Below are 17,631 nucleotides of genomic sequence, written 5' to 3'. Positions count from 1 at the left end.
TTCCAAGATGATATTTATTTCTGTCACCCTTTCATTCATTACACCCCAATTTAATGATGAGCCCCCCACATAGTAGAGTCGTGGCACACTATTTTGCTGCCTATTAATTTGGGTATTTGAAGCGGTGCGCTGTGCTGCTGGTAGTTCTGCCGACTGGCCGTGGAGCGGAGGGCCCTCCCGCAGGGACCGTGAGCCTCCAAAATAAGATGATCCCACCCAGCTCTGACATGTAATAGCTAATGGTCCTGTCGCTGTGTAGACCGACAAACGGACAGAGGGAGAAGAGAAAGAGGTTGTCTGGGCCGGACTTGGGCCAGACTTGGGAGGACAGATAACATGTTCCTCTATGCGGGCATGTATGTGTTTATGTGGATGGGGTTAAGGGGACATGAAAAGTTTAGCTGAGAATGTATGTGCGTTATGTGTGTGCTCTCTTATGTACTGAGTTGACGGGAACTCTACACCACAATCACCTAGAATTGCTTTCTCCTCATTTTAATAAAGAACTTATAATAAGAATTAAACGTTTAAAACACACATAGCATGCAACATTTCAACGTTAAGTCTAAGTATTTTACAAATCCAAACTCCAAATAAATACCAATTATATGACTGAAAAACAGAACAGTTCTTTGTTGATAAAAAAACATGGTCCTGTTAGTTATCCAATGATCTCCAAGACAAAAAACAACTGTCTGCATTCATTTAAGTTTAGAACACCCACAATCCTCTCTAAATACACACCACTATCACAGACACTCTAATAAAAATCAAAAAGCAATCATTTCTCAAACACGTACATAAATAAATAGTAACCAAATTAACAATACTGTGTAAAGAAAACACATCATATGCTGATTTGCCAGTTAGTACAGTATATTGCTAACAATGAATTGAGAATCTATTTCAGAAAACAGGAAATTGGAGAATATTGAAATCCCATTCATTGTGTGGACAGTGGAGCAAAGGGGGCAAAGAGTCAGGGCTTTTAGAAAAACATAACATTTCAGAAGGGTTAAAGTTTTAGTAACTAAACTTGAAGTAAACCTCATGCACTTTGCTTTAAATCTATGTGAGTTATTTGTTATTGGATTATTTGTATACTCTTGACGTCAATAATTTGATGTAAAAAAACGACAACAAAAACATACAAAAGTCAGTCACCAAGTCTGCAACCCGAGAAAAAATGTCATGATTAGGATTGCAACAGCTAGTTCTTACCCATCAATTGTGTTTACATCATATACATGGAGGATGACAACTTAAATCCCTTTAGGTAAGTAGAAACAGAATTAAAAAATGACTGACTACCAACTCATTTTCCTTTTGTATCAAGGCACTGTCCTTTGTGCTGTAAAACATGGGTGGCTTGGTTTTATAAAGTGGGTAGCAATGTGCTTCATGCCTGGAGCTTGAGTCTGAATTATAACATAATATAGGTTCCCGTGTCTATAGGCTATCTATGGAAAGTAAACAGATGTCGCACATTCTACATAGATGCAGAAAAAGTTGATATTGAGAATGTTCTCTGCACACGCTTTCAGACAATGCAACACACACATACACATGTTTTAAGCAAGCATGTTTTTTATACACACATGACTGCACAGATATTACATAAGATTTGGATGTACCAAATAAACAACAGCTATTCGTTCTGCATTCCCATAGGTCTTCTACCCCGGGACAGTCTAACCCCATGGAACATCAGTTGAATGACAATGGTGAATCATTTCAACTTTCATAAAAATATGTACATACAAAATAAAACTGAGGGTCAGTATGCCCCATGTGCCTCCTTTAAAAGTAGAAAAGAAAGAGGAGGGAGAGACAAAACAAAGCAGCAAGAGAGTAAGAGAGGGAAAAAGAGTGGAGAAAAAATAAAGAAGAGAAAGAAAGGAGAAAGGGCCCTGTCAGGCCCTGGAAAGAGTGATTAATGGGAGCCATTTGTCCTAATTACGCTAGAGCAACGCTTTTTGTCGCTATTAATCACAAGTGTTTGTGTGAAGGTGTGTATGAGTGTGTGAGGGTGTGTGTGAGTGTTTTGAGATCAGTGGCCTCGCAGATTGAAATAGATGGCCAGAATGATGGTGAGGAGGATGATGGCACCAAGGATGAAGACCAGGATACGGTTCTGGATGATCCTATGGAAAGAAAGAGGGAGAAAAAGGAGAGAAAGAAATATAAGACAGAGGGGAAGACAGAGAGAGAGGGTTAGCTAGAGTTCACAGTCGTAAATTTGTATCCAGAGAGACATGTAAAATACACCAAGAAATATGAATGTATTTATGCTCAACACAAATGACCTACTCTATACTCATGTTATCATGTTTAATGGATACCGTGGGAACTACATACAAAAATATTTGGTTTTGTCACACACACATGCAAAGACAGTAGGATGTAAACATTTGAAAGACACAAACTGAGTCCAAACAAACCTAAGCGTTTAACTTACAAAAAAGTGAGTGAAGGACAGACAGAGAGTTATAGAAACATTTTAACATTATATACATGGATTTATTAGTGATGAGAGAGATTTAGAAAGCATAAGTGGAGGCTACAGTTCAAGACCAGTATGTACAGTAGTACATTTTGTGTGTGTGTGTGTGTGTGTACATTTAGCTCCAGCGCTGGTCTCTGGAGTCTGTCTCCCCAAACACACCTAAACCCCACCTCCCCCATACTCACCCCACCGTCCACTGGTTCTGACAAATGGCAGAATTATCACATTTGCTGACATGTGGAGGGCTGGGTGGTGGTGGTGGTGAAGGGTGAAGGGTGGTGGAGGGGGGCAGTGTCCACTGCTCTAAGCAGGAGATGAATGGCCCATGCTTCAACCATTCATCATTGGGGCTGTGGAGCTGCAACTCTGGGACTGCATTCTCCCACCCCTCCCCATCGCCTCTTACACCCTTTTATGCCCCTACGCTACGTGCCCCATATATGCATTCGCTAGTATTGTTATTGTGGGGCTGTCGTAACCAGCGTTGCTCCACCACAGTGGCCCAGACCAGGCCGCAGGGAGCCCCACGCTGACACTCAGAATCAGGGGCCCCTAGGAGGGAGGCTACCCCCCTCTGCCTGGCAACGGCTCAGCACTGAAAGACCGAGCAAGCACGCTGAACACTGAGTGCCAGTGAAATGCTTGTATCAAGACTGCTTGTATGTGTTACATTTACATTCTGTGTTTGAGTATGTTGACTTTGAGCAAAGCTTTGCTGCCTTTCTGAGTGTGACGTTTCCTCTGTCGTTGTGTACTTCAGACGCAAGCAAGCGTACATAATGGTATACATTAGTAGGCCTCTACGTCAGTGGGTTGAGATGTTTATGACATAGCAGCGTAGCTCTGACATGCTCCTAGCATCCACTGTGTTTATCAGATGGCGGCGCTCAAAGAAATGGTGAGTCTGCTTCGCTGGCAAGGGAGCCCGCTCCCAATTGGGCGGCGGCGCCTCGGCGTTTGCATAATGCAGAGGCGATGGCAAGGGTAAAGCTTGGAGAACATTAATCAGAACGTGTTTAGCAAGGCCGCATCTCCCTCATGTCACCCTTTAATTGCCATTCATTATTTAGCATGATTATTTACCCACCAAAGCCCAATGGAGTCCCTAGCATGTATGTGTGCGTTGTTCTGGAGGGGGTGGGGTTGCTGTTAGTGAATTTTACAGCAGTGGAAGGAGGAGGTAAGGCATGTATGTGGGTGTGGGTGTTTATGTATCTGACAAAGACTTAGTGTTGTCAGAAAAGTGATCTAAGGCAATAGTAATAAAGGAAAAATAGATTTAGTAGCATAGTGGTTCTTCTAGGGTACAGTAGCTGTAGGTCTAATTCAGAGAATTCACCTTTTTTGTTGGTTAACTTGGGTACTGTGTGGGAAATATCCCTTCGCTTAAGGCCTCAAACAACAGAGTATTGGGACACCACTAGCTCTCACGGGAACGCGCAAAACTAAGGGGAAGGGGTAAGGGGAAGGGGTAAGGGGGAGTGTTGGGATTCGGCCTAAGTCCTGCATCATAATTTACTTGAGCCATGCTAAAATCCATTTAAGGAACAGTATCTGTGACACGCTAAAAAGTGTTAGCCCTGCCCTCCTCCAACAGCCGCTGATGTCCCGTCTGCCCCCCCCCCCCCCCCCCGACAGCCCCCTGTCCCCCACACACACAACCCACCCATCCATACACACCCCACCCCCAAAGACAGAGGGCAAATGAAAAGAGAGAGAGCGGGACAGAGTAAGGCAGAAGAAAGGAAAATACTGTAAAACAACAACAACAAAGTCACCAAAAAGTGGTCACCACGCAAAGTTCACAGTAATTGCAGGAACATAAGAAATCCATCTCTACTCAACGTCTCGGACATTTTAAACAGATCACGGGTCAGAAAATAAGACGTCATATTCTTGTTTTCCATCATCCAGTTACTTAATTCGAAAAATTATTAGTTGTTGACTTGATACAAAAGACCTCATAGACAGTGTATATATCCTACTTAGTTCTAGAAAGTGATTCCTATCAGCATCTCAGTCAGGAACATTCACTGTCTGTGGTCATTAAAACGTGGTAAGTTAGTTCAACAGTGACATTTAAATCGGAATCAAGCTTACAAACGGAACCTGGACCAGAGAAAAAAACATGATATCTTCCACCATACGGTAGATCCCGCTTTGACAACCTTGCCAGACAGAACAGAACTTATCAAACCGGATCCATCCTCTGTGCTTGACACTTGACATGAGAGAAAGAATAGGAGGGGCGGGGTGAATGAGGGGAAGGAGTGAGTGGTTCCTGAAGGCTTGGGATAAGCCTCACCTTTTGCTGCACCTTCTCAAGAGGCCTGCTGTGATCCCCCCTTTCAATCTTTTTCCTTCTTTGTCATTCTACCTCCCCCCAAACACACACATATTGATACACACTTGGCATATATGTGATAGAGGTAAGATACATAAATAGAAAAAGGGAAGAGAGGAAGAAACAAGACAGATAGAGTGAGAGACAGAGGGAGGGAGGGAGAGAGAAAAGAGACAAAAAAAGAAGAGCAAAAACCCTCGAAGAGTCCATTTACCCGGGAAAGGAGAGCTGGAGGAGAGCCTCCTCAGAGACAGATGAAAATAATGAGGACTTTTCTGTCAGGAAAGATTTACAAAATCGTACCAGTGTTATTAAAATTTAAAATCTCTAGCTTTTTTCTCTCCTTCTCCCTCTCCGTCTTCCTCTCCCTCAGTGTTTTTTTTGCAGTGCACCCTTATTACCAGACCTAATGAGGCCAAGGATACACCTCTATGTTGTGTCTGTGTGCGTGTGTGTACATGGTGGGGGTCCAGCCCCCTTGTGCTCGAACCCCTGAGTGCCCTAACACCCCCTCCGCCCTCAAGGGAGAACACATGCACAAACACACACTTTATGATGGTTTCTTGGGTGGACAGACACACAAACATGAACACATGCACACAGACCTCAGAAAACAAACCTGCTCCCACAGCCCCCCTTTCCCCCACCCCCCTCTTTCTACTACTATTCCAATAAAACAAAAATCAATCGCTGTCTGACCCGTTATGGGTCTCTTTCCTCTAAATCCTGGGAATATGCAGCATGGGAGAGAGGTAGAAGAAGAAAAACTAAAGGAACGAGGGAGGGGAAATGAGGGAGTAAAAGAGGGAGGGAGGTGCACCAGAACGATCAATGTGTTCACAAATGGTTTGAGTGATGGACACAGCACTGCAAAGCTGGGGGGCCCAAGCCGTGACTAACATGTGCTCTTGTGATCATAAACTAATACAAATAAATGTTTTATTATGGTGCCTGCACACCCTCTACTGAGCACATATGCCCACAAGTAAAAGCAGTCTTTGAAAACAGGGGTTATGGAAGAGCAGTGAATTGAGTTTGAACAAAAAAAAGCTTTTTGAAAAGATTTGTAAAATTTCGTAAAATACACTATACACAACCATACACAAAAGTAGCTGAGATGTGATAACTTTGCACTGTGACTGGTAAATACAAACAGTTTCTTGACTCCGACCACTGAAATACTTTTCGAACTATGCACCTCTGACCTCAATGTTCAGCTGTCCTTACATGCATTATCTGTCATTCGCTTTGGAGAAAAGCCTTTGCTGAATTCATTGTATGCAAAAATCTTAACACACACACAGAAATGCATACAAACACAGAAAGTGTAGTCCAAGCTGCTGTTGTGAAAACTGCTCGACCTGTACTGGGAAGGTTGGATCCAGCTTTAAGGATGCTCTGGCCCCCAAGAGATTTACAGACACACACACACAAGGAGTGTAAACTCTAAAAAGTTAAGGGTGCTAATACTGCTAGAACCATTACATTTTTGTAGAAAAACAATAAAACAGCTCTGTAAGGGACTGTTTATGAACTATGCTACTTTCTTTTGGACCTGAATAGGGTTGGGGATCAGCACTTCACAACTTATTTTGGCCAGGGACTAGCAAGGCGTGATCATTTTTCTTCTCTGGGGACCATTCACCTTGGATGAGTGTGTTATTGTGATACAAATCTAATCCTGACTAATACACAAAGTACTTTGGTATGAATACGATGCAGGCAGGCATTTCTCTATAGACCATGCATGTATGTGCACAGGTTTATTTTCTTAATTACTGTGCAATGAACCAGTGTCAACATCAAAGATTTTGAGTGAAAAAATTACCAAGACAAAACTAAATGAAATTATCTAAAACAAATATTTTAACCCTAACAGTAATATGATCATACAAAACTTGATGTTGTATCTTGTGTCTATATTGTAAGGAATGTCTTCTCAACTGATTTGACACCTGTCAGAGCTGCAGTCCTAATCCCCATGCTTCATTCAAGTTTCAACGGTATTTCCCTAAAAGCTGTTTGTGATCTATTCAGTACATTGGTAAACACAACACAAATGCATGACAGAGAAAAGTGAGTTATTTTAGGTACAATATTAGGGCCCATCTTATTTTTACTCTACAAGTTCAGAAATCTTTTATTTGTCAGCTCACAATCCTGGCCAGCAGCAGGTTAGCCTGGACATCTCCTGGAAGATGTGTTGGAGGGCAGAGGGAGGGATATCAGGATGGGGTAAGGAGGGAGAGAGGAGAGGATGTTGGGAGAAGGGGAGATGGAGGGGGAAAAGAGGAACACAGACAAAGAGAAGAGCAGGGGTCTAAGCGTGTATGCTGTGCATTTGTGTTTATAAAAATGATAAAAAGAAAAAATGAATAAATATGAAAGGTGGGGTGGGGGGCTGGATGAATGGATGGAGAGAATACCTTGTTTGCAACTCTTTCTGGTATTTTTAAGAACTTTTGCCTGGAGTGTTTTTAGGCAGCTGCAGAATCCTAAACCTGATGTGATGTGTACCGGTGGCTTTCTGAGATTTTCTCATATTTTTATAGATACCCGGATCACTCTCCTCCATGGCAGCCAGCCAGCCAGCCCGGTAGCTCTCTCCCCCTCCTGTGTCTCGTACCTTTTCCCATTCCTTACTTCAGTCCCCTCCATCGCCCCCTTTACCTTGTTCTCTCTCTTGATTCTTCCTCTCCCTCCTTACTTACCTCTCTCTCGCCCTGCCCTACTCTTTACATCCTTTACACCCTTGTTTCTCCCCTTATCCGTCCTTCACTTCATTGTTGGGGAGACAAAATAAGTCTCTTTTCCTGCCCCTTCCGTGTAGGAAATATCACTAAAGGGAAACTTGATTTGATGTAGAACAATGCAGGATGAAACAAATATCAGAGACAATTTTGGACACAAAGGACACAAATCTGAACAATGGAGGTACAAAAGAGGTTCAAAATTCCAAGTACACAGGATTATAGGTAATGAGATGAGAGTGAATTGGACTCTAACTGGAAAAACAATCTTTCTGCAGGGTACCTCAAGTGCCTGACTCCTCCTACAACAGAAGTTCGTTGTGACAAAAAGGTGACCGTAGCAGAGGGAGGGAACCACAGTAGCCTCCAGGTTGATGTTGGATATCATGCTGTCTCCAACGCTTCCAATAAATTACTTTCCTTACAATTTAGCCTCGCTGCTAAGATTTCCGAACACAAGAAACTCTCGACCACATTCCAAGAGCCTGGGCCAGCTGCGGATCTTGTTACCGGCCCCGCTAAAAAGGACGTAACATGAGCCGCGGAACCATAGGCCTCGAAAACTATGTTGCATATACATTTTTATAGTTTGTTCAGCATTGAAATCTCATTAAAGGACATGAATCATTTTTGTGCACTGGCCACTCGCTTCACCAAGCATGGGGTGAGTGGGAGTGACAAAAAGAGAAGCTGAGCTGGGATGCAATGGGAGACAGACCTGGGGCACTGGTTTATGACGCCTACATGCTGTGTTTCTGTCACACAATATCTGGCACACAGAGACAGAGAGAAAAGAAAGCTAGACATTTCACAACGATATGTGTTCAATTCTTTCATGAACAAACTAATCATCTTAACAACAACAACAACAACAGGTTGCATAACTGCTTTCCCTAAAATATACTGGGCCTCATTCTCGAACGCAGTTAAGAAGAATTTAAGAAGGAATTTCTTCTGAATTGGATTTATGAAAATATTTGGCATTCATTAAAGTTCTCTCATCTGGGATTTGTTCTGAACTTCAGAAGACTTTCCGAACTCGAAATAGCAGTCGTAAATCGGCCAGAGTTGTCTCAAATGCGATTCCTTAAAAAACCACAAGGATCACATTTAAGAAAACTCTCTGTATTTGAAGTGTTAATGAAGTTATGAGAAATCGTTGGTGATTACGTTCAACTATACAGACTATGGCAAGCCGTTTCATCATTTAACCAATGAATTCTTTATATCCAGAATTTCATTTTGGATATCAAGAATTCGAATTGTTGATATCAAGAATTCATTGGTTAAATGATAAAACGGCTTGTCATGCTTAGTAAAAAAGCTTAGAATTGTATTTTTTATATCAATAATTCAAATTTTGTATATCAAGAATTAATTGGTTAAATGATAAAACGGCTTGCCATAACAGACATCCTCGGATTTAAATAATTATAATAATTATCCTTGCTTAGTGTGCACACTGTTAGATCCAGTGGAGAACAATTCCACTGCTCATCTTACTGGTATGATGTTGCACCGATGCACCTGTGCACTGGTTGCTTATCGCTTGGACATAACTTGCGTCCTGTTGCTTTCCTAATTGTGTCAATTCTGAATGCACACGTCACTGCTGTTGCGTGCCCTTAAAAGGAGCTTTTTGGGGCGTGTATGTATGCAAATTCAGGAGCACGAGGACGCGCTTTCAACTTCAGAAAACTCTTCCCGGGGAGCACAGCTCAGAAAACTTCTGCTGCGTAGGAACACATTTTGAAGCGTTCATGAATTTGGCGGATATCTTTTTCTTACATTGTTTTTCCAAAGCCCGTAAGATACATTTCAAAAGAAACTTAAGAAAATGTTCGAGAATGAGGCCCAATGTTCTCAACATGCTTTGACAATGCTACAGGCTGTGAACTTAACCAGGATGATAATTTGATACCAACCAAAAGTTAGGTGCAAGTCCATGGCTCACTGACTACTAAAGTATATAAAATTATCTTTCACAAACAACACAGAAATTCACATTCAAGGCAAGCTAACTTATTTTACTGATCCATAATTATTCTTAATTCAAATTAGAAATAAACTGCCTAAAAGTAATTGAGGCTTCATTGTGCCATTTTTGTTTATGTTTGCATCTTTTTATTAAACGGCATGGAGGCTGCTTTTGTCTTTTTTTCTGAGTTTTAAAAGAAAAGTCTCAAAATATTAGTTTTAAACTCCCTGAAGCTTCTTTCAGCATCCTGAGTCTCTAAGATGATGTTAATGTATTGCTCTTTCTCTCAGGCGCATCTACAGAATCAGTTAGAGCAGAGGTCTTCAACCCTGGTCCTCAGGGACCCCCTGTCCTGCACGTTATAGATGTTTCCATGCTCCAACACACCTGATTCAAATGAATGGATCGTTATCCAGTTATGCAGAAGTCTGTTAACGACCATTAATTTGTGAATGACCATTCATTCAACCAGGTGTGTTGGACCAGGAAACATCTAAAACGTGCAGAACAGGGGATCCCTGAGGACCAGGGTTGGAAACCTCTGAGTTGGATAGGAAAGCCTGTTCTATAATGTCTCTCATACAATGTATATAATTCTTCAAAATCCTTACAGGTATATTCGCTGGTCACCTGTCACTTCTGCAAGAGTCTGCCATAAACAAAATACTGTAACAGTCTGATGTCACTGGCATTGTCAACAGATCTGTTAACACAGCAAGTGATATTGCAAAAGCAGACAAGCAATGTTCCCTACAGAAGTTAACCTTATTGAAAGCACTTGTATGTCGATACGTGGTACACAGACAATACATGCTCCACAAAGTGGAAAACAGACTTTGTACAAGAGAATAATGTGCAAATTCTATAAAAAAAACACTCAATGGCTTCATGTTACTGTCACTTCAATCAGGTATGAAAGAGTGGTAATAGTACCGCCAGGCGGTACAATACCTCGACCGTCCTTGCCACGGCAAAGCACAAGAGTTGTGGAGTGGTTTGGGAGATGAGGGGGTGGTGGTGGTGGGGAGGGGATATATGGAAGACACTTTAAAGGCTGTTCCTCAACCTTTGGAAACAATGCCAGGACTGTTAGCAGAATGGTTCTTTCAATCTAGTTCTTTCAGAAAAAGAGAAGCCTTCCATATACATCTAATTCCGACAGCTTACCCATAGCCAATAACAAAAATGGTTGGGTGCTCAATTTGGGTCTCTTTTGTTATCTTCTGTTTACATAGTTAGAGTACTAACTATGTACTAGAGACTAAAAGTCTGTATATGTTCACAGGGTAAAGGTGAAAAGGAGATCATTTTGGTATAGAAATATGCCTATGCGAGACATAAGGTCAAAGGTCATGTCAATATGCTGCAGGGCTGCAAGCCCAGCCTTAACGTTGACCACACGACCTTCAGGTCACTGATCCACTGTGCCAGTGTGGCCGGCAGGCAGGCAAATTTGAATGAGAGTCAGACAAGTTTTGTGTGAGCACATGGTATGTGTGTGAGTCTGTATCAGTGCATGCGTGTTGCATCAAGATGTGTCTTGTGAAATTTAGTAAAGTGGCGACATGCGAGTGGTTAGTCCATGTAAAATAACTATTGGTTGACTGAGAACAAAGAACTTCACCGCTCCAGTGTACTGCTGTTTCTAACGCTCTAGTGTATAGTCTAACACAATTGTCTAATGCTCATAAAATGAAAATTATTTGGTATCTTGCTCTTGCAATCAATTCGATATCATTGACTTTGATTCGAAGTCAATGATACCAGATCCACAATGTGGGTGAAATAATTGCATTGTTTAATAATTTTGCTGGTCACTATAACCAGTCAGGTGCCTGAAAGTAAAAAAGGTTATGTGTGAACAGCAACAGGATGTAAAAGACTAACTATGCAGAGGTGAACACAACCTGAGGTTCAACACCTACCACGGATTGCTCATTTTCATACACCTAAATATTCAACTAAAACTCGGGACATTGACAGCATTAACTGAATGAATATTGTCTCAGATGGGGATTCTGTACAGTATGGTACCATATCCTATCAGTCTTCCTATCGTATCAGTGACCCATCCAGAGCTTTCTTTGGTTAGTTATGCATTTTTTTATATAAAAGGGTAATATGTTGAGCCAAGGTAATTGCATACAATAGACATGAAGAAGAAACATTTATTTGTCTATCAGCATGACACAAACATTCAGGGAGTGTCTGCAGAAGAAATGTGTTCACTGTATTTTCTCATCCTGTTGTCCTTCCTTCAAGGGCAGCCATGAGCAGAGATGTGCCACATCAAAGTGTCCAAGTGGACCACATGGATACGATATTTGGTTCATTTGACACACAACTAGCACTGTGCCGCTTGATTTTGACTGACACTCTCGACCGTGCCCCCATGCCCATTTTGGCACAAGCGATGTCATGGCGAGCTGGGTAATTTCACATTCCTACATCCCACATTCACACAAATGTGCTCACGTGAGAGAGAAACCACCTTAAGCCCAACAGAATTGTCACCTGTACTATGATAGTGCTACTGCCGGCCTTGCGCCATCCGAAAACCATAGCCCTCAAGGTATGGAGTGAGTATGTCCGGTGTGTTTGAGGGGGTGGGGAGGAAATAGGGGGATAATGTCATCTTCCAACCCAACGTTTGACACTACAAGTGAGGTTTTAGTTAGTCTAAATAATCAATGCAGTTACATTAAATTTGCAGACTGGCTTCCCCTCTTTTCCATCTTCAATCTAAACTGCCGCTGTGTGTGTTGCAGAAAGAAAGAAAGAGAAAGTGTGAGATAGAGAGAGGGGGGGAAAGTGTGGAAGAGAGACAAAGGAGGAGAAAAGGAGTCATGTCAGTCAACAAGAGAGAGAAAAAAGCGAATGAGAGAAACAATGTTCTTGGGAGAAAGTGAGAGCACTAATATAGAGCAAGGGAGAGATACAGCTCTGTGAAAAATTTTGAGACCACTGCAGCTTTTCCTTTAATTTCTAAAAAAAGTTGAGAAGGAAAATTTGAGTGGGTAACAGAACGGTAATCTTCTGTTCCTAACTCAAATTTTCCTTCTCAACTTTTTTAGACACCCACCCACACACATTGAATTAGCCTGAATTAGTTGTAATTGTTAGTTGTAATTGTTTCTGAGTGTGTGCCCCCTATAGGTCAGACATTTACTGGCATCAGGATAAAGGTGTGACAGGCCAAGGAGAGCGGAGGGTTCCGGCCTGTGAATACCATCATTGACCGTCATCGGGAAGCGTGACCAGGGAAACGTGCCTTGAACTGATTATAACAAAACACGACAATACTTTAATGCTTTACTTTACTTGGATGGAGCTTGCGAAATAAATGGAATCAAGTTCACTAAATCCACGTCTCCTGGACTCTATTTAGATCACGCGTCAATATCCAATCACCGGAACCCCAAGAATGTCAAACAAATTAGCCAAGTTTTAGCCATTACTTCCCATTCCATATGTTCAAACTTTTGACTGGTACTGTATATATATATGTGTGTATATATATTAGTGCTGTCAAACGATTAAAATATTTAATCGCGATTAATCGCATTAATGTCATAGTTAACTCGCGATTAATCAATTAATCGCACATTTTTATCTATTCTAAATGTCCCTTGATTTATTTTTGTCCCATTCTTTTTTTCAAATTTTAAAGCTCTTATCAACATGGAAAAGTGGTTGGGATTGCTTCGTGCAAATATTTTTTTTATTGAAAACAACATTGCAATCGCCTGGCTTTGACGAGGGGGCGGAGAATTCGCATGAATCGCATCAGCTGTGTGCTTGGCCATCAAGTGGTATCTCGCGCTCGCCATCCACTCAAAACATAACGTTAGCCTACTACCAGAGAATGTCTAATATCCGTAAACGGGCTCTGCTACTACTCTTTAGCCGGCTCGCAAGCCAAACAAGTGTGTGTGGCGTGCCTGTTGTTTTATTTCCGGTCTAGCTAGATCCGGTGTGGTGTTGTAGTCTTTCTAACGTCGGTAATTGTTGCAACATCATGTGAAAAAAAACTACAAAGTTTGCTAGGCCAAAAAGAGCGTTAATCGCGCGATAAAAAAATTTACGCCGTTAATTTTGGTTTGCGTTAACGCCGTTAATAACGCGTTAAACTGACAGCACTAATATATATCTATCTATATATATATAGATAGATATATATATATAGAGAGAGAGACAGACAGAGAAAGAGAGAGTGGAAGAGAGTGAGAAAAAGAAGGGTCAGAGTGAGAGGGGAAGGGGCACACAGATAGCAAGATAATGATAATAGAGATTGGAGAGGGGTAATGGGGTAGAAGCTTTGAGTGACACAGATTAACTCATGATTGGTATGCTTTCTATTCTTGCCTCCCCAACGCAAATTTTTTTAGAGTGTGTGGGTGCGTGGATGTGGGAGGGGGGCACCAGTGCGGCGGATTTGTTGCAACAGTTATTGACTTGTTGCTCTGAGTTCATTTGCTCAGTGCTCTGGAGGCTAGAATCAATAGACTCTGTTCTATACATTACAAATCAGGGCCTGCAGCCACTCTAGGTCAGAGCGGCTTTTCTATGGGAGACTGAGTGACAGAGAGAGAATAAAGGCACAGAGAAATATAGATGGAGACAGAGATAAATATAGAGGGAGACAGAGAGGTAGAGAGAGACAAAGATAGAGAAGGGTGGGGGGGTGTCTACATAAACTAATATGTTTGTGTAATTTACACTATCTTTTACATTTACATTTATTCATTTAGCAGACGCTTTTATCCAAAGCGACTTCCAAGAGAGAGCTTTACAAAGTGCATAGGTCACTGATAATAACAACAAGATAGCCCCACAGCATTGCGGGTAGTTAAAAACAAGAAGTACATATTGTGAACAACCAAAAAATTGTGCTAAAGGGAAGAAACCATAAGAGCATGTAGTTAAACAAGTAAAAAAATTACACAACATTAATCTCTAAGTGCAGGTGTACCTGTAGGAAAGCAATAAAAATAGGATTAACTAAAATAGAATACAACAGTTTAAATCAGCTACCACTAACCAACAAGAGCAACAGTCTAAGCAAGAGTCATTGTGATCCTTGAGGAAACTTTTCCTCCACTTCTGAAACAATTATGTAGAGGATTGCCTCCCTCTTGTACCCTTGTCAAGTAGGCGTGAGGCACATTGAAAGTCCAGTGAACAAAGCTCTAAAGTTGATGAGCCATTGGGGCTGCATGGGGACTTCCTCTTTTAAACAAAAGAAAGGAGACAATCTATATCTGTAGTTGCACTCTGATGCCTGGAGAATTTTCAGTATGTTAATGATGGACTACAATGGTGTTCAAGTAGCCATGTTTGACATGCCTAAAGGTGCCAGTATGGTACTCAGACTCCGTTACAGATGGGCGGGCCGCCGGATAGGACGGATTAATTAGCATTTCTGTTGCCTTTATGGTTCTCCGAAGGCTGGGGGTGCTGAAAACAATTCACCGCCAGAACAGTAGGTGGAGAAGCGTTTTTTTGTCGAAAACACGTTGCTTTGTTGCGTCTTTGTAAGTTAGAAATCGTTGTTGTTTATCTCCCACCTCTCATCACACGTGTTACCAGCTGTCACTAGTCAGACGATGAGTGCAGCAGGTGCAGTCACATAATATTATATTAAAGACTGTGGCTAATGCAATATAACCACCTGAAAGAGCAAACTTATCTCTATCATGGTAGGTATTATTTGTGGGGAAAATAGTAGCACTCTATAACAAAATGATATGCTTATCTTTAGAAACTTTTAAAAACGATTACATGAAATGAATACATTCTTATTTTCTTTGGTATTTTTGTGATTAGCAATGATGATTGCTGGGTAATATGTATGTTGTTGTGCAATGGCAAGTCTCTATTTGATCATGTGACGAGACGATACGATATAGCACAGGTGTCAAACTCAAGGCCCGCGGGCCAAATGTGGCCCGCCACATCATTTTATGTGGCCCGCGCAAGCTTAATGGGCTATTGAAATAAGTCTACGCTGCTTTACAGCGTGCATTGACCATAAACAACATCTCTCACCATGCATTTCGATTGTGTTACGGCAAAGTGACGACATCCCGCCTCTAGAAAGCAGTGTATGCACATCAGTGTTAAACGCAAAGTTAAACTGGGTGAAGGCGATCATGGTTTGAATGACAGCACTCCAATGCAGCCGGTTCTGCGAACGTACCCCATGTGCATTTTCAGCCAAGGTTCTCGGGCATTCAACCCAAGTTGGTATCGCTCTCGAACTTCGAGCCAAGCTAGCATGTTTCTGCTTCCCTTGTCGACAATTTGGAGCCAGGAATGATGACGACATCACCTTCATTAGACAAGGTTTTACCAATTGGAAAACGGCAATGTTTATTTTACATAAAGCTCAAAAAGCTATTCTGCTTTCAAATGAAGGGCAAAAAAAGTTTTGCTCTTGCGCTATGCGCGCTTGCATTTTGTCACCAAACACTGAGAAAAATTTTCACATTTTTCCTCCAAGAAAAACAGCAGATTGTCCAAGAATTAAAAGGCGGACTTCAACTGCAGCATAATAGGCCCTATGTTCACAAAAGCTACAACAAAAACACCATGTTTTTACATCGTTACTGACGTTACATCGTAGTTACAACTGGCCCTTTGACGGCAACCATAATGCTGATGTGGCCCTCAGTGAAAATGAGTTTGACACCCCTGCGATATAGACAAGGCTCTGGTTTTGTGAATTCATTTCTCCACCACCAAGTGCATAATCCAATGTGAAAAATGATAAACAAAAAGACTGATATAATTGGAAACAAAAAGATCCATACAAACTGTATGTACAGTCAAAACTACAATGTACTACTCTAGGTCACTAAACTGTGGCAGTCAGTGCACAGACAACAAACTCACGTTTCTGAATTCGCTAGAGTAGAGCATAAACTAGCTCACAATAAACTTTCTCTCCAAGAAGTTCTCATCACAGACGTCTTTCAAGAAGACGACCTTAGAGAAAACGCCTTTCTGTCGAAGTCGGAAATGATGTCGTTTGGAAATGATGTCGTAGCGGACCAATCACGGCCAAGGAGTATCCGTCGCTGAACAGCACGGCATGGCGGATCGACAGGAATTTCAACGGTGCACGGGAGAGCTCTCCGACGGCCCCGGAGACGACGGAGAGGGCGTTCCAGGGCATCCCATCTATGTGTAGGCCCTTCCCATGTGTCCGTAATCGTGAAGTACGGAGTACCATATAACGGCCTTTAGACACGTCCACCACACTGTTGTGTTACACAATGTTAAACAACATTACAGTCACACCTATCATGCCGTTGGAAATAAACGCCTGTTGGCCATGGTGTGTCTTCATCTACCAGACTGTTTAGACCTGACTGTGTACTATGGGTTAAGTCCCTCCCTCAGTCTGCCTTCCATTGCTATCCCTGTGCATTCAGCACATCAGAGTCTGACGAGGACTCATATAGAAAATTCATGGGGGAACAGGCATCAATTATTAATACAATAGTAGAAAGAATTTTTGGGGGGGTTTGTGTGTGTGTCAGTGACCACTGCTGCTCCGAACTGAGAGTTCAATTATATCCACCCAAAGAATGATAGACATGGGAAGGGGAGACAACAGATAGAGAGAGAGAGAGCAATAGACAGAGAAAGGAAGGGAAAAGATGAAGAAGGGCAAAGAGAGGTTTGATGGGCTTACAATATTGGGTGTTCAATGAGGTTTGATCAGGAAAGCGATTTGGCTTCAAGTTTGGAGCAGGGCTCTAGCAACTCCTTGAAAAGGGGAATGGAGTTCCCCAGAGTTTAAACACAAACTTGGGCCTGGTGCTGGTTCTTCCTGCCTCTGTCTCTTGGTTTCTCGATGTGGTGTTCCGGTCAGCAATCTATGGGGTCATCTCAGCAACATTGATGTAACCAAGGTTTGCTGACTGGGGCACTTCCCCTGCCTCTGCAGCCAAGGAAAAGCTGGGAGAGGAAGGGAGGCAGGGGCTGAGGCAGGACAATGACTGGAGAGGAGCGCTGAGGATTACAGGTAATACCGTGTTCATAGGAT

At 42.0% G+C, this 17,631-nt stretch overlaps 1 protein-coding gene across 4 annotated transcripts in view; it reads right to left on the bottom strand.

The window, feature by feature from the left end:
* Positions 1-479: 479 nt before the first annotated feature.
* vti1a (vesicle transport through interaction with t-SNAREs 1A) overlaps positions 480-17,631 on the bottom strand; it is a 146,815-nt gene continuing 129,663 nt past the window's right edge. For 3 of the 4 annotated variants that reach the window (XM_047032869.1, XM_047032872.1, XM_047032870.1), the window contains one exon: positions 480-2,144. In XM_047032869.1, the coding sequence (XP_046888825.1) occupies positions 2,051-2,144 (94 nt within the window). In that variant the 3' untranslated portion in view covers positions 480-2,050. The remainder of the gene's footprint in view (positions 2,145-17,631) is intronic. The other variant, XM_047032871.1, reaches the window with a different exon arrangement.

Source organism: Hypomesus transpacificus, chromosome 13, assembly GCF_021917145.1.
Source record: "Hypomesus transpacificus isolate Combined female chromosome 13, fHypTra1, whole genome shotgun sequence".
NCBI lineage: Eukaryota > Metazoa > Chordata > Actinopteri > Osmeriformes > Osmeridae > Hypomesus > Hypomesus transpacificus.
This window is presented reverse-complemented; position numbering and strand designations above follow the sequence as displayed.